Consider the following 17,653-nt stretch of genomic DNA (forward strand, 5'->3'; position numbering starts at 1 on the left):
AGGTCATTTTCAATAAAGCATGCTAGTAAGAATATAGTTGCATATAATGCTCATGATTTAAACCTAGATTTCATTCTTTTCAATTGCATTCTGATTGCTTTTCTCATTCTACTAATTAAAAATTAATATTCAACAGGCAAACATAAAACATGGGCACAAGTCTCTATATTGCTTAAATTTTTTTTTTTTTAAGATTTTATTTATTTATTTGACAGAGAGAGGCAGTGAGAGAGGGAACACAAGCAGGGGGAGTGGGAGAGGGAGAAGCAGGCTTCCCGCTGAGCAGGGAGCCCGATGCGGGGCTCGATCCCAGGACCCTGAGATCATGACCTGAGCCGAAAGCAGACGCTTAACGACTGAGCCACCCAGGCGCCCCTATACTGCTTAAATTTTTTAAAAACAGTTTTCACATATTACTGCTATATGCTTTTTTTAAAGAAGAAAATGTTTTTAAAACTCCAGTAACATAAATGCTACTCCTTTGATAAAAGAACCCATTACCTAGTCAAACTTTATTAAGGTGAAATTCTCTCCTACCATCCCAGCTTGATCTCCCATGCCTCTCTCTCCCTCTAGGCACTGTGTTCAGACTATTTGCCAGCTTCATACTTGTTGACCCCACCTCCCCCTCCTAGCCCCCCACCCATCCACCCCCCTCCACCCCCCTCAGCTTTAAGACACACATTCCCCACCAGGAGAAATCCAACCAGTTTTTCAAGGTCCAGGGCAAACACTCTCCCCTCTACCTCTCTTTGCCAGTTCTCAGGAGTAGAAGTGATGTCTCACCTCTGTGTTCCTGCAGCAGTAACTTCTGCAACTCAGATACTGCCTTACCCTGTTTGGCCTGGTACACAACAATATAGGAGTCTGAGAAATATTGTCACCAAACTACTTCCCTCAGCATACCTTCAAATATGTATAAAGCAAAGCTATTTGCAATTCCTCGGTGCTCAGTTGAAAATCACATCCAATCACAATATGATACCAAGTCATCACAAAATGCAAGGTCAAGTAGAGTTAAGCCCTACTTCGGCAGAGGGGTCTTTCCTTCCTTCCAAATTCCGACTGAATTCTTTATAGTAAATGGTTTCTTAATGACACAATCCCGCTCTTCATTCAAATGAAACTTTCCCCACATAAATAAAACTTTTCCACATGCATTACCTATTCAAGAATTGCTCAACAATTCTTGCAACTCCATCTAAAGTTTCTGAACGATACGTTTTTTCCAGAACTTACGGCTGTAAACCCAGAGTAGAGAGAAGGTGGAAGATTCACACAAGGTGAATCGTAAGCTAATCAGAGGAGCGAAAATACAATTCCATTCAGTATTGTACCCACAACCTACTAACACGAACCTGATCAGGAACTTTCAAAAGCGTGTGATGGTGCTTGTCGTAAATATTCAAACATCTGAGTTAACGAAAAGATAAAATATTTTTAATTATGAAAAGTTTACTTACAACGTAAAAATGATTAATCCTTAATCATGCAGATTACGTTAACAGATTATTCCAAAACTCACTGTGCAATTAAAATATAAAAGTTTGGGAATGCGCACATTAACCACCAATCTTCTGCTCTTATTAATGGCACTGACCAGAAACCTATCCACAAGAGCCACTTTTTCAGTCTCCATTTGTTCCCAGAGGCCCAATGGACTGAACATTATAGCTCACCCCATCTTCTAATTTCAGCTTGCGTTTAAGATAACGCTTTTGTTTCATTTACAGCTCACATGCTGCTGACACAGCTGCCCCTTCTTTGTAATAAACACAGGGCTTCTATATTTAAAAATACAGTGAAACTTTGTTATAACATCCCCTCCCCAGTCTCCAGCCAGTTTTCTCTTCCAGGCCCCACCTCCACCCTAAGATTTTTCTATCCGCGGCGCTCAAAACGTTAGACCCTTCGGACAGTTAAATTTCTTTAAAAACATCTCATCGTAGTGGTATTTTTCTTCTCCGCAGCATGTGCGCGCGCGTCTGTGTGCGCGCTTTAAAGCGGGGCGGGCGGATTGGGGGGGTGGCGGGCGGGGGGAATTCCCTTCCCCGGAGGCCCTCCCAGGCAGCGGCACTCAAGTCCGTGGCTCTGGAGTCCGCGGGACTTCGGTGCGCTGAAACGAGCGCCCCCGGGGTCAGGCTGGGCCGAGCTGGCCGGCGGGCTCGGCCGCTGCGGGACAGCCGGGTGGACACGCGGCCGACCGTACGGTGACGGGCAGCGGCGCGGACGGGAAAGCGCGCCCTCAGGCGCAGAGGCTCGCCAGACCGCCAGACCGCCACGCCGCCGCGCGCCCCGCGACAGGCGGCTTTGTGCCGGGGGTCGGGTCCCGTGAACAGCCGGCGGAAAGAGAACGAGGACTCCGAACGGGGTGCGGACTCCCGTCGCCGAGGGCAGGGGGTGAACACGCCCCGCGTCGCTCGGGACGGTCGGAAAACCGCGGCCGCGTAGGGTGTGGGCCCCGGGGGGCGCTGGGAGGAGATAAAGCGAGGCCAGAGTTAATCATCACCTCCCGAGCGCCTGGAAAAGGACGACTCGGGGCGGAAGAGCGGGAGGGCAGCCCCTGGAAAGTGAAACTCCCCGGCGGCTCAGCCCCCCAGCCAGAGGAGGGAGGCGAGGGACCACAGCGTACTCGCTCCTCCAGCCGCCCGGGTCACGAAGTCACCAAAGACTACACTAATGCTCGTTCTTCACAAACATCATGAGAACGAGACAAGAAGAGAGCCAGAATATTGGAAGTAAAATGAGTGAGCTTCCCCATTCGGTTTTTAAAAATGCCACCACGTTCCCATACCGGGAGTCGAACCCGGGCCGCCTGGGTGAAAACCAGGAATCCTAACCGCTAGACCATATGGGAAGTGCTGATAGAGACGCCGCCGTGACTCACCTGACAAGCGCACGCGCCCCGACTACCGCCGCTCGGCTTCCCGGCGCCGCTGCTCCCTCCGCCGCCTCTGCGCCACTCGAGTCGCAGCGCCGCCGCCGCCGCTGCCCACGCGCTCCCCGAGCGAAGGAACTAGCTCGGCCCGTGCGCGCGGGGGCGGGGCGGGGTCACTCCGCCGCCTCCGGAAAGTTCTGAGGCAAAGCCCCGCAACTCGCGGCCCCGAAACCAGCTGTTTCACTTTTCTTTTTCTAACTCCGCCAACGGCCCCCAGCCTACAGGTCCGGGTTGCTTCGCTGGTCAAAGTGCGTGCGGACTAGTTGGCAAAGTTGAGGGCGGCGACGTCTCGGGGAACAGCTGTTTGCGTTCGGGGCGGAGGCGGCGCGCGAGCTCCTCGGCCACGAGCCAGCGAGCCTAGAAGGGTGGAGGTTCTGGATCCCAGGGGAAGAGAGAGTGAAGGCGGGATGATGCGGGGATTTGACGCGTGACGTTCCTGTCCTTCGGCTCAGGTCCCGTCGCGCTTTCACCCCTTCTCGGTGACCTCAACCCCTTTATACCGACCCCACCTCTCAGGCTCCCGGAGTACCGCCCCGTAGGGGGAGGGGAGGAGGAGGAGATTTCGAACGCGGTTTGAGTCGCCCGGGCACCCGTACTTGCGAACCGTGGAACCCTGGTCACAGGGAAAGAGGGAGGTGTTGGGGTTTGGAGGCTCCGGTGGGCCTCGCGGCCGGCCGGGTCCCAACTCGCCCCGCGTGGGGAATACGAGCTCGAGCCGGACCCGGGGGCGACGCGCGGAGCGGCTGGTCCAGTCATGTGAGTCGGGTCTCAGGCTCTAAACAACGAGGTGTTGTTCCTCTGGGCGGCCCTTTTTCCGCCGGGTCTCGCTCTCCACCACCATCCCCCCCCACCTCCCTTCGGCTGGAGGCGTGACGGAGGTGCTCTTAACTCGCTCGGGACCGGCACCAGACCGGCAGGGCCGGTTCTCTGGGCGCTTAGAAATGCTATCCTGCGGAGCGCCCTGGGGGCCTGAAGCTCGGGCTTCGGGAGGGAGGCTGGCGGCCAGTTGAGGTTGGACTGTTGCCCGCGAAGCGACCGGGTGCTCCCTCGCTTGCACAGCTGGGGATCGCAAGCACCCTATTCGTTTCTGTAGCGCGTGAACCCAGGGGTATTGTGAAACTTTAGGGTTGGACTCCGGCCACCGCCGCCTTCTCCGACTGGTAGAAACGGCCAGTCTTGGTTAGCGTAGTGACTTCCACCGCCCCCCCCCCCCCGCCCCGGCCCCAAGTCTGGCGGGCTAAGAGGTCCCTTGGCTTTTCCAACTCTCTCTTGCCCTGAGGCTCAGGAACAAATTGTATTAACTGATAGTCTCGGAGGAACCAGTCTCCCACCAGAGGAGTCTTGTTCTTTGTTCTTTTGGTGGAAATAACTTGATTTAAAGCAAACTTTGAGCTTCTTCAGGCCTCCATTACAGCAACCTCCCAAAATGCCGGAAAGGCATAGAGAAGATAAATCTTTTCCAAGATGTATCTTATTTCTTCACACCGATGGCAGTGGCAAATGAGAAAAAAAATTTTTTTTCAAAGCAATTTTATTAAAGGGAGTTTTAAATCCGGTGCAGACTTTTTCTTTTCTAGTGGCAACAATTTCAGCTAACTGCTGCAGTGAGTTAAATACTAAAGGTAATGTGTGTAACAAGACAAGATGCAGTAACAGGGGCTTATACTTCAAACTCTAAGAAGATGTAAAAACATGCACAATTTTACCTTTTTTAATTATAAATAAGCTTAGACTTGTTTTTCCCTTTTTCAGGGCAGACTACTGGAAGTCGCAACCAAAGAAATTCTGTGATTACTGCAAGTGTTGGATAGCGGACAATAGGCCTGTATGATATTTCCACTCTTGGAGAGTTTAATAATATTGTATTCCTGTGTTTCTTTTTGATCTAAACTCAGTATTTACGAAGCACCTTCATATACATTGTTCTTGATTTTTCAAAGCATTGAAAGATTTCTGTTGTCTTTTCATTTCTTGAAGGAAAGCCGTGAGCCTTCTTCCTTTTCATCAGCTTAAATTTGATTATATATTAAGCCAAATTATTTCTCTATGGTCTTTCAGTCATATTCAGAAAATGGACGTTGAGTGGGTCATCTCATCCATGTTTATCCACATTATGATGTTTAATACTACCATATAAAAAGAAACATAAAAGGGCAAAGCCCTTAATATGTAAAAAGGAACATTGTAGTTTATTTTGAATCTTTTCTACTCCAGAAATAAACATATTTGCAGAGCTTTGTAGCTATAAATGGTTAAATTTTAAAGAACATCATTACCTCTTTCATGGAATATGAAAATAGAAGCTCTATTAAGCACCTTATTAATGTATCTCTTAACCTAGATTAAGCTTTTAAGACACAAAAGCATCACTGATCTTTTCGCCTTTGTGTGCATGTCATAATAATATATACATAGTACGTAAACATCTGGGTATCTTTTAAATATGTATTCCTATCCTTTTTAGTTGATAGAGTTGCATGCGTAACAGAACAGTGGCCCCATTTTTAACAATGTTACACTTCTTTGATAGACTTTTATTTACTACTGTCTACAGGAGTTTGGGGATATTTTTCTCCAGGGTTTTGTTTTGGTTTTTGGTCTTTTGAATAGTTGCTAAAGCTCTCAACTATCTTGCTTAATTTAGGCCATCCTTACACATAAATGCCACAAATTTTGAAATCTATACAAATCACTGATAGTTTCTCTTCTGTTGAGGTACCCAGTCAGTTCAGTGAATTTTAGGAGTCATGAACAGTAAATAATCTCTTCTATGATAGTCTTTCTTCTCCTTGGATTGTTAATATACATCAATTTAACCTTTAATTAGAAACAAAATTATTTTGTTTTCGAATGGGCCTTGAATATTCTTTGTGTGGCATAATTTAGGAAACCTGATATATGAAAAATAGAAGGTGAACCTTTGTTTTACAATGTCTCACTTTAAAGAGGAATTCATGGTAGTACTTTAGGATAGCTTAGCTAAGATTTGATTGACAAAATTTATTTTGCAAGGTTTACCAGAAATTTCTTATTGCATAAAACCAGACATTTGCAATTTAGGGAGCATTCCTGACTGTTTTAAATAGGTGATAACATTCACTCACTCCTTTGTCCCATCCAGTCACCATCATTTTTTGTAAGTTACCACTTTTTTTCATTTTCTTGTCCATTCGTCATTGTTTCTATATGCACACATAGGTTTTAATTCCAACATATGTAAAACGTAGGATACCATACACACTATCCTTCACCATAGTTTGGTATTTGTTTGTTTGTTTTTTAAATTGAACAGTATGTCCTGGAGCTCTCTCCACGTCAGTATGTAGGGAGCTTTGTTCTCAATTCCAGCAGCCAAATTTTGGTAGATAGTGCCAAATTGTCCTCCATTGGAGTTGTACATTTCATACCATTACCACAGTGTATAAAAGTTACTTGTTTATGATTTAGAAGGAATTCCTTACTGTCTACTTTTCTCTCAATTTGGAGGAATAAGTTCTAATATTATTGTTTATTCTCTGTGTTTCCAGAGCAGTACAAATTCTAGAGACTTAATGGTTTTGACATTTTATGTTGAGAGGTGTTTCTTGAAGTTTTTTTTTTTTCCACTCCTCTTTTGGCTTCATGTCTTGTTTGAGTCCTCGTTACAATCATATTCACTAGATTAGTCATCACGGGTACCTTGTATTTTTCTCCATTGATTCGGTCATCATAGTTTATTTTAAGCACCAAAGGAAACCTAGTCAGAGGATATAATAATAAATAACATGGTTCAGTTCCCTCCCATCATTTGATAAAAGGACCAATTTGCATTAAAATTATTTTTCTGTCCGTCATTTTAATTTCAATTTTGTTATGTCCCATTCCCATATTTACTATTACTTTACTATGAACATTATGATGTTGATGTAACCTTCTTTTGCATTTTCTCTTTTATTAATTTTCAAGAGTGTTGAATTTCACGAAAGAGGAAAGAATCATAAGGAAAATGTGGCAAAGAGGATCAGTGAGGTAATTTAGTTTATTTCTTTCTTTGCCAATTTTTCTATGTAAGTATCAGTCCTTTATCTGGCTTTCAATTTTATATGTGTCTCACATAGATTAAACAGAAAAGCCTGGACAAGGCAAAGGAAGAAGAAAAGGCATCAAAGGAGTTTGCCGCAATGGAGGCAGCTGCCCTGAAAGCATACCAAGAGGATTTGAAAAGGCTTGGCTTAGAGTCAGGTAAAAAAGCAGCCAGCATGTTTTAAAACTAACATCAGAGGTCATGCTCAGTGAGCTTTTATTGTTTCCATAAAGAGGTTATACACTCAGGGTATACTCTTAGTGCTTTTCCTGTGCATCATAGCTGTATTTAGACTATGGGACTTTACTCATGCACTTTTGTTTTACTTTTAAAGCTTCATCTTTTAACACCTCCGTTCATAACCATACTACCTTGGTGGTTAGCTAGTCCTAGTTCTGTCCTAGGTCAGTGTTCATTTCAGGCACAGTTGAGTTTTTTAGGTACTTGGCTAAAAAGAGCTATTCATTAAAAAATAGGCCTTGCATTATAGCCACAGTTTGCTTTATCCATAGGGTCAAAACTATGAATTATGTTTGTTTATGTGGTTGAGTTAGAGTGAATTAGCCTGTTGTGGACAAGTTTACTGATTTTACCACTAGAAGGTAGATAATTTTTTTTTAATTGGATAAATTTGACATAAAACATTGTTTATGCAGGTGTTACTTTGATACATTTATATATTGTAATGGGATTACTACTGAAGCAATATTTATCAGATTACCTATTACAGTATTGTTGTCTATATTCGTTATACTATGCATTCAATCTCTGTGGCTTATGTACTACTCATTGCAAGTTTATAAACTTAAACAGTATCAGCCTTAACCCCCCAACCCCCTGTCCCCTGGAAATAACAGTTCTACTTTCTGGTTTTCTGAGTTTGACTCTTTTAGATTCCACATAAAAGTGATATCATAACAGTATGCTTGTCTTCTCTTTAACTTACCTCACTTATCACAATATGCTCAGGTTCCATCCATGTTGTTGCAAATGGCAAGATATCCTCCTGTCTCATGGCTGAATAGTATCCCATTATATATATGTACTATATCTTTTTTATCCATTCATCTGGTTGATGGGCATTAAGGTTGTTTACATATCTTGGCTGTTATGAGTAATACTGCAGTAGGTATGGGAATGCATATACCTCTTTGAAATCCTGCTTATATTTCCAGTGAGTATATACCCAGAAGTGAAATTGCTGGGTCATACGGTAGACCTATTTTTAATTTTTTGAGGAGCCTCCATAAGTTCTCCATAGTGGTTGGACCAGTTTATTTTGGTACCAATTGTTTTAGAATAAGTTTTTAACATCTGGTAGAACTAGATTCCCCGTATCACTTCTGTTTTATAATTCTGGATATTTGTCAGTTTACATACACCAGCAGTATATAAGCATTTCCTTTTTTCCACATGGTCACCAGCAAGAAGGTAAATAATTTGCGGGTTTGAAGATAACTCAGCTCCAGATAAAAGGCATTTATTTAATTAGAGTGTATCTATCTTGTTGATGAACTTAGGCTTTAACTCGGGAACTTTTCTGTCAGCATTTCTTCCATGACAAATCCATTGTCTTTAAACCAGGCATATAGCAGTCCCAGTTGTTGATCTTGCATAATGGTTGAGATAGTCAACATGGAATGTTATTCTTTACTCTAAAAACTTCTTTCCATTAAGTTTTTAAGCAGAATAATAAGTTAATCAGTATTGCCCTCATCAAATAAGGACAGATGTAACCAGACTTTAAAAATATTCTCCTGGACATTGTTAGTTAAAAGGAAGGGGTGGGGGCTGTATTTCCATGAGGATAAAGCTGTAAGCTTAAAGGAGAAAAAGATAGAGGTGTTCCTGCAGAATTAAAGAGGCATCGTTGAAAATTCATCTCATCAATTATATGGATTGAGAGGTTTTGTTATGCTAACCTATGAGCAAATCAGTCTTAGCATTTTGTATTTAAATGTATTCAAAGAGGATTTTTCCTATTATTTTTCATAGCCTTGTTTTTTTAAATAGGATATACATTCCCCTTAAAGTACCATAATGCAGTACAAAGAAAGGATTTTTAAAAACTGCTTCTAAGATTATCCCAGACATCTTAAGAATTTTCTTTTTTAAGTTATATTCCACATTGTAGTCTAGTTGGAGGTGGTTTTATTTTTTCCTTCAACATGTCATATACTTCCTTTCTTTTAAATAATTAAGGATATACATCATGTTTAGTGGCTACAGAGTGGTTAGGAGCACAGACTTTGGAATCCACCAGAATTGCCACTTGCTAGCTATACAACCTCTGATTTTCACAAAAACTAAGTAACATAATGGTATAAACTGCTTATTACAGTGACCACTTGTAATAAGCATTTAATAAAGGGTATAAAATACCATAACAAAATGCCATAAAAGTGCCATAACTTATTTAACTAATCTCTTCCAGACTAACATTTAGGTTGCTTAGTTTTCACTGTTAGAATGAATGCTTCAGTGAACCCCCTTATGCAGGCATGTTTTTTTACATTTATCTCTGTAAATTTAATCTCTAGAGATGAGATTACAGAATCAAAGTGTGAATATGTTTTATATATTGATAGCTAATACAAGCTGTCTTTGTACTTTTTGTCCATCTTCTGTTAGAATATTGGATTTATTTGTAAGGAATCTTTGTTATGAACATTAACCATGAGCCATGTTTGTTGTAAATATTTGTCTTTTTTTTTTTTTTTTTAGTTTTTAAAAATTTTTAATCCTATTATGATTAACATAGCATTACATTATTTGTTTTATTTTTTTGTTTTTATTTTTGCTATACGGAATATTTGGATTTGTATGCAGTTAAGTTTAACGTTATTTTACTTTGTGTTTTTTTTCCCACATATATCTTTGATCTGAAGTTTATATTGATGTCCAAACATGGGAGGGGCCATGGAGTGGAGAATAGCTTTACTTTGTTCCAAATAATTAACCAGTTAATCCAACATGATTTGTTAAATGATTTCTTTTTCTAATAAGCACCCGGAGTTTGAACACTGGGTGTTATACGCAAACAATGAATCATGGAACACTACATCAAAAACTAATGATGTAATGTATGGTGATTAACATAACATAATAATTAAAAAAAAAAAAAAAGAAGCACCAGGAATCTATATTTGGGTCTGTTTACTCTTTGTTCTGTTTCATTCATATGTTTGCCTACTCCTGGATCAGTTTTACTTCTTTTTTTTGGTACCAATTGTTTTAGAATAAGTTTTAACATTTGATAGAACTAGATTCCCTTTATCACTTCTGTTTTATAATTCTAGATATTTGTGCATATTTAGTTTTCCAAATGAGCTTTCTTATAATTTGTCAAGTTCCCAAAAGAATTTTCTTGTCAAGCTTTTGATTGGAGTAACATTATTAGTGTTTTTATACCAGGGGAAAAAAAAGTGTGTTGGTACTTCACCTTTCTTATATCTTTTTCTCTAGAAATTTCAGAGCCAAGCATATCACCAGTAACAAGCACTGTCCCACCCACCCCTGCATCAAATCAGCAGAAGGAAAAGAAGAAAAAGAAAAAAGACCCCTCAAAGGGCAGATGGGTAGAAGGCATAACCTCTGAGGGTTACCATTACTATTATGATCTTATCACAGGAGGTAGGTCATTTAGGCATAGAACTAGTAAGAATGATAACTGACCATTTATTTTGTTTTAGTTAATATTGGAACATTTAAGCAATGGAAGACTATAACTTTACATCTTTGCCACAATGGTAAAAAAGTCATGTGCCCTTTAAAAAGGTACCTTTCTTATAGTGACTCAACATCATACTTAGTCAAAGCCTTAAGAATGGGTTCCTTATGGGGCACCTGGGTGGCTCAGTCAGTTAAGCATCTGTCTTCGGCTCAGGTCATGATCTCAGGGTCCTGGGATCAAGTCCCATAGAGGCTGGCGTCTTGCTCCCTGGTCAGCGGTGAGTCTGCTTCTCTTTCTCCCTCTGTCTCCTTCACCCCTGCCTCCCCTCTTGTGCTCTCGCTCGCTCGCTCTCAAATAAATAAAAAATTTTTTTTTTTAAGAATGGGTTCCTTACAAATAAGTTAAAGCTTTGTATTTTCTCAATAAAATCTTTTAAAAGTATGAACTACATAGAAATTAAGCATTTTACATGGAAATAAGGCATTTTAGATCCACTTTACAAATTGCAGAGGTTCTTAAAATATTCTGTGGGAGAGATTTTCTATCCAAAACCAGGCTGGGAACCAGAACCATTTTCTTTTTTATGTAGCTGTCTTGTAGTAGAGAAGCCCCCCCTCCTATTCATGTTTTGGATATCACTTTCTAATAAAATACACAATGGTGTTATTCAGTGGGAATATCAAAAATATCTTTTTGTTTTCCTTTAAAACTAAATGTTTTAGGGATTTTTTCATATAAATTCTGAGATAAGTAAATACATTTATGTAGCATCTTACTCTCCAGAAATATAAAATTTAAGATCAGAAATAAACACTATACAAGGAGGAGTTTTAAAGTGCCATAATGTAATAGAGATGTAAAATCGTATAGGAACTCCGATTGGTGAGGGATTAATTGTGATTATGTGGATCTGAGAGATTATCGCAGAAATTACTTTTGAACCGATCTATACATTAAGAAGAGAACATCAGGAATGATGTCTTCTTATTCACCATTTATATCCCTAGGACCAAACACAGTGCCTGGCATGGTATAGACACTTTATACGTATTTTGACTGAAAATGATTGTAGTAGGTTATTGTGAGGGTGAAGCAAACATTCCAAACAGGTGGAACAATATGAAGCTTTAAAAAGTTTGAAAGTTTGGGAAACAGTCATCTGGTGGAGGTAAAATATACAGTTCTCTGAAGATGTCCTAGCAGAAGAAAGAGGCTGGAAAAATAGATTGGGGCTGTGTCATGGAGGGCTAGGAGGATGATCGTGCCATTTACTGAGGTATGGAATACAGAAATAGAGTAAGTTAAAGTGGGACAATAATAAATTCAGTTTTTGGTATGTTGAGGTTGAGGTACCTCTAGAACATTCATGTGGTAGTTTTCAGGAGCTGATTAGAGTCTGGAATTAGATAAATTATGTCTAGAAATGTAGATACTATCTTAACTTTCAGGAGTATATGAGATCACAAGGAGAAAGAAGAGAACAAGAAGTACGAAGGGTGGGTAGTACATTTATTGAAGGAAAGGAGAGAAAAGCCAGGAAAAAAGAGAATGATCAGAAAGGTAGGAAATGAGATCAGAGTTAATTATGAAAAAAACCTTGGGCTCTAAGTATTGTAATTATTATGATTTTTAGAATCACAGTTTAGGACTACATAGAAATAGTAATAATCACTCACAGTTTGCACTGAGCCTTAAGAGAAGTGCGTGTTAGTCAGCAGTGAACCACAAATGATTATATGCTAAGGATCATAAGTCTTTCTCAAATTTACATAGAAACAGTTTATTAATGGGGCACCTGGGTGGCTCAGTCGGTTAAGCATCCGACTCTTGATTTCAGCTCAGGTCATGATCTCAGGGTTGTGGAATCGAGCCCCATGCCGGGCTCCTGGCTCAGTGTGGAGTCTGCTTGAGATTCTCTCTCTCTCCTGCTCCCTCTGCATCTCACCCCCCATGCTCTCTCTTTTCCTCCCTTTTTCTTTCTTTTTTTTTTTTAAGATTTTATTTATTTATTTGAGAGACAGCACAAGCTGGGGGGGAGCATCAGGCAGAGGGAGAAGCAGACTCCCCGCTGAGCAGGGAGCCCAATGAGGGGCTCAATCCCAAGACCCTGAGACCATGACCTGAGCCAAAGGCAGACGCTTAAGCAACTGAGCCACCCAGGCGCCCCTTCCTCCCTCTTTCTAAAATAAATAAGTAAATAAAATCTTTTTTTAAAAAGATTTTTTTTTAAACTATTAATTCTGTGTTTCTGCCTTCTAATTCCTATTGCTTGCTTCCTTTGTTCACCATCCTACTGTGTATACTCTTGCTCTCAGCAAAACCCTTGAACAACACAGGTGTTAGGGGCACCGACCCCTCCCTTACCCCATGTGGTCGAAAATGTGCTTATAACTTTTTTTTAAAGTATAGTTGATATACAGTGTTATATCAGTTTCAGGTATACAACATAGTGATTTGACCGTTCTGTACATTAACCCATGCTCACCACAAGTGTAGTCACCATCCAACACTATTGCAATTTTATTGACTGTATTCCCTCTCTTGTCCTTTTCTTCATCTCCATGGCTTATTTATTTTATAACCAGAAGTTTAAACCTGTTCATCCCCTTCACCTATTTCACCTGTCCCCCCATCCACCTCCTTTCTGGCAACCAGCAGTTCTCAATATTTAAGAGTCTGGTTATATTTGTTTTGTTTTGTTTTTTAGACTATACATGCAAGTGAAATCATATGGTATTTGTCTTTCTCTGTTTGATCTATATCACTTAGCATAATATCCTCTAGGTTCATCCATGCTGTCAGAAATGGCAAGATTTTATTTTTTATGGCTGAGTAATTGTGTGTGTGTGTGTGTGTGTGTGAGAAAGAGGGGAGAGAGCTATGTATCTCACATTTTTAGCCACTCATCTATCAGTGAGCACTTGGGTTGCTTCTCTGTGCTGTCTATATATAATGATAGATGTTATTATAATATATAAGTAATGCTGCAATAAACATAGGGGTACATTTATCTTTTCAAGTTAGTGTTTTCATTTTCTTTGAGTATATGCCTGTATACTGGGAATTACTGGATCATTGGTATTTTATAACTTTTGACTCCCCAAAAACTTAGCTAGTAATAGCCTACTGTTGACTGGAAGCCTTACAGATGACATAAACAGTTGACACACACATTTTGTGTGTTATATGTATTACATACTGTATTTTTACAGTAATACCTTTTTCTTAAATTTTTCGGTATTTCTAGACTACATGGTTCATCTGTTTTTTTAAACTCACAATTCTCTCAAAAAATTTCCAATATATATATTTTTAAAAATCTGCTTAAAAGTGGACCTGCACAGTTCAAACCTGTGTTGTTCAAGGGTCAGCTGTTTTTTAATTCTTGCGTCTTTCATCTTGCTTCTCTTAAGTCATTCATTCTATCTCTCACTTTCCCCTCCTTAGGATGTCAAACAGCCATCTCATTCCTTCAGAACTTATCAAGCCTGGGGCACCTGGTTGGCTCATCCGGAAAAGCACATGACTTTTAATCTTGGGGTCATGAGTTTGAGCCCTGTGTTGGGTGTAGAGATTACTAAAAAAAAAAATAGTATAATAAGCTTTTAAAAACTTTTCAAGCCTGGGGGCACCTGGGTGCCTCAGTCAGTTGAGCATCCAACTCTTCGTTTTGGCTCAGGTCGTCATTTCATGGGTTGTGGGATCAAGCCCCACGTCAGGCTCCATGATCTCCAGGAAATCTGCTTAGGGTTCTCTCCCTCTACCCTGCCTCCCATGCGCACAGGGGCACACACTGACTTGCGTGTGCTCACTCTCAAATAAATAAATCTTTAAAACAAACAAAAAAACTTCAAGTCTGAATTCCATGAAGTCTTTAAGAGAAGTCCTACCTGTGTCTAATAATTCTTGTGGAAGTCCCAGTAACTTCGAATTCTTCATTCTGTTCTTCCTTCTTGGTTAAATATCATTCACGTATGTTCTGTACAATACCACTGGGATATATACTGTTTTTTTTCATTTTTCAAAGGCCTGTAGTGCTTTGTACACATTGAATGTCTTGTAAATTTTTGCCAAATTAAATGTTTTGAGTTGTTTTTCTTTTTAAGCGAAAAAATTTTATTAATGAAGTATATTTTGCTTTAAGCATCCCAGTGGGAGAGACCAGAAGGATTTCAAGGAAACTTAAAAAAGGTAACTGAAGCACATTGATAGTGTCTTTGCTTTAAACTGATTGGTTTCTGGGGTTTTTATAAAAGAGTTCTGTTAAGCAAATTTACTTCCAAATAAGCCCCCCTACACACACTTTGTTCCTTTCTTCCTATAATGCTTTTGTGAGGAGGTTGGGTGGAAGTGGAAAAGTGGTATCTACCTAAAAACTCCATGCAGGGCAAATATTATCAGTTGATTTATAGTTGGTTGCCATTCAGATGTCCCTGTCCATCGGCCGAGAATTGTTCCTATCTTTCAGAGGTGTGACATTCTCTCTCTGAAAGTTAGTTCATGATTAATACAAACCAAGCTTCCATAATCAGTACTGCCCCTCTCACTCCCAGGTGTTCAGAGGAAAGGGAAGGTAGCTGACTCTGCCTTAGTTATTTTAATAGAGTGTAACTTCATCATTATCTTCAGTTTATGCTGTTTTTTTCCTCCCATTAGACAGCAGGGAAGACTGTTTGGGTAGAAGGAGTAAGTGAAGATGGTTATACCTACTATTATAATACAGAAACAGGAGGTAAGTACTACCTTTGATTATCCTAACTATATAAAATTGTACCTCGAACTGCTTATTAGCCTGCTAATGAAGGGAACTTGGGAATTTTAGTATAGTGATCAACATATATTCATAGCATGTGGGTATTTTGTAATTTAAAAACTATACAATGGAAAAACAGAAAGATTTTCGTATATAATATACTGTGCTGCTCATTCTCAATTGATACTCCATTCACAAATTTTAAAAATCATTTTTACTTTATCATTATTGACTTTTGTTATGATTATTGTAGAAATATAATCATTACCTTGAAATGTACCTTAGAAATCCCCTAATTCAACTTGCCTTTTCCTTTTCTAAAAAAACAAAACTGAAGTTATTTTAGCGTGGCTGAGATTGTCAAATTTTCACTTCTACTAATTTAATAATGTTTCGGTTATTTGTAAATATTTATAAAACATGCATAACTATTGTTACCTAATTATTACCTAAGTTTTTCAAGTTGACGTTTTTTCTAATTTAATTTTATAAAATGGATCAGCAAGTAATTGTAGTTTCTCCTACAATTAAATTTACCAAAGTATGTATGGTGTCAGTATAACTTTGAGAGTCTTTATTTAATTATTTATTAAATTTATTAAATTTCTACTATCCAAACACATAACATTAAATCTTTTAGGAGGAAAAAGCCCTTTTAGCCTCCAAGTAGATACCTAGTCTGCCCAACGATAGTAATGGTTCTAGCTCAGTAAAATTGAGGTACTGAAAGTTTCTAAAGATAAAATAATATAGTTATATTGGTGGAGAGTTGGATCTGAGCTTAATGCATAGCTTCTTCCCTTACCAGCTATATAAAAGTCACTAAACCTGGGGGCGCCTGGGTGGCTCAGTCGTTAAGCGTCTGCCTTCGGCTCAGGTCATGATCTCAGGGTCCTGGGATCGAGCCCCGCATCGGGCTCCCTGCTCGGAGGGAAGCCTGCTTCTCCCTCTCCCACTCCCCCTGCTTGTGTTCCCTCTCTCGCTGTGTCTCTCTCTGTCAAAATAAATAAATCTTAAAAAAAAAAAAAATCCTTCCAAAAAAAAAGTCACTAAACCTGTAGCTGCTCTTATGTAAAATTGAGGTGATCATGTATACTCTCGGGTCATGAAGGTCAGGTATCTATAAAGTTCCCAGAACAATACCTGATACATAGTAGGTGCTTAAATTATTTCCTGAAAGTTTTTTTTTTTGTTTTTGTTATTCACGTGAAATATACATAAGGAAATAATGTGGTTGTTTTTTTTTGTTTTTTTGTTTTTTTTTTATTGTTGGAAAGCACCCTTTTTTTTTTTTTTTTAAGATTTTATTTTTGGGGCGCCTGGGTGGCTCAGTTGTTAAGCATCTGCCTTCGGCTCAGGTCATGATCGCAGAGTCCTGGGATCAAGCCCCACATCAGGCTCCCTGCTCAGTGGGAAGCCTGCTTCTCCCTCTCTCACTCCCCCTGCTTGTGTTCCCTCTGTCAAATAAATAAATAAAATCTTAAAAAAAAAAGATTTTATTTTTAAGTAATCGCTACACCCAGTGTGGGGCTCAAACTTACAACCCTGAGATCAAGAGTCGCATGCTCCATTGACTGAGCCAGCCAGGCGCCCTGGAAAGCACCCTCTTTTAATAAGAGGCTGTACAAATTTGTCCTCAAACAGTTTCAGCTTATGTGTAGACAAGTGTAATTATTGATACAGCCCCTTTCGCTCTTAAAACTGTCTCAGTTGGACAGTAAATCTTAGCATCCCCTTCCCTTTTATTACACTAAAGATAGAGACTAATTGCAAGATAATTAGAAATGCTATCATGGGGCGCCTGGGTGGCTCAGTCCTTAAGCATCTGCCTTTGGCTCAGGTCATGATCCCAGGGTCCTGGGATCGAGCCCCACATCAGGCTCCCTGCTCGGCAGGAAGCCTGCTTCTCCCTCTCCCACTCCCCCTGCTTGTGTTCCCTCTCTTGCTGTGTCTCGGTCAGTTAAATAAAATCTTTAAAAAAAAAAAAGAAAGAAAGAAATGCTATCATTTTACTAAAAGCCCAATAAACCACTGGATGGCAGTAGAGTTCAGTGGAGATTATTTTTTTCTTAGTATAAAAATGACAAATTACATTCATTCAGGTCTTCACAGTATGGTATCACTCTGTGAGGATTCCAGGAAATCTGATGTGTGCTCATAAGCACATGTTTCCTGATACTGGTGTCAGATAAAGTATGACAGTCCTTAGAAGGCATTGCCCAATTC

At 40.0% G+C, this 17,653-nt stretch overlaps 2 protein-coding genes and 1 non-coding gene across 3 annotated transcripts in view; 1 reads left to right on the forward strand and 2 right to left on the reverse strand.

Moving 5' to 3' along the window:
- The window catches only part of ELF1 (E74 like ETS transcription factor 1), a 107,554-nt gene extending 104,157 nt beyond the window's left edge, over nucleotides 1-3,397 (reverse strand). The window contains exon 1 of the mRNA XM_035003272.1: nucleotides 2,888-3,397. The gene's annotated coding sequence lies outside the window, so the exon portion shown is untranslated. The remainder of the gene's footprint in view (nucleotides 1-2,887) is intronic.
- TRNAE-UUC lies at nucleotides 2,786-2,857 on the reverse strand. The gene has a single exon. It is a non-coding gene; the product is annotated as a tRNA-Glu (tRNA).
- Nucleotides 3,398-3,528: 131 nt separating the features above from the next.
- WBP4 (WW domain binding protein 4) overlaps nucleotides 3,529-17,653 on the forward strand; it is a 63,986-nt gene continuing 49,861 nt past the window's right edge. The window contains exons 1-7 of the mRNA XM_035003279.1: nucleotides 3,529-3,694; nucleotides 4,691-4,763; nucleotides 6,884-6,946; nucleotides 7,036-7,159; nucleotides 10,467-10,634; nucleotides 14,819-14,865; nucleotides 15,331-15,406. Coding sequence (XP_034859170.1) covers nucleotides 3,693-3,694; nucleotides 4,691-4,763; nucleotides 6,884-6,946; nucleotides 7,036-7,159; nucleotides 10,467-10,634; nucleotides 14,819-14,865; nucleotides 15,331-15,406 — 553 coding nt within the window. The 5' untranslated portion in view covers nucleotides 3,529-3,692. The remainder of the gene's footprint in view (nucleotides 3,695-4,690; nucleotides 4,764-6,883; nucleotides 6,947-7,035; nucleotides 7,160-10,466; nucleotides 10,635-14,818; nucleotides 14,866-15,330; nucleotides 15,407-17,653) is intronic.

This window comes from Mirounga leonina, unplaced genomic scaffold, assembly GCF_011800145.1.
Source record: "Mirounga leonina isolate KUSES-001 unplaced genomic scaffold, KU_Mleo_1.0 Mir_127, whole genome shotgun sequence".
NCBI classification, from domain to species: domain Eukaryota; kingdom Metazoa; phylum Chordata; class Mammalia; order Carnivora; family Phocidae; genus Mirounga; species Mirounga leonina.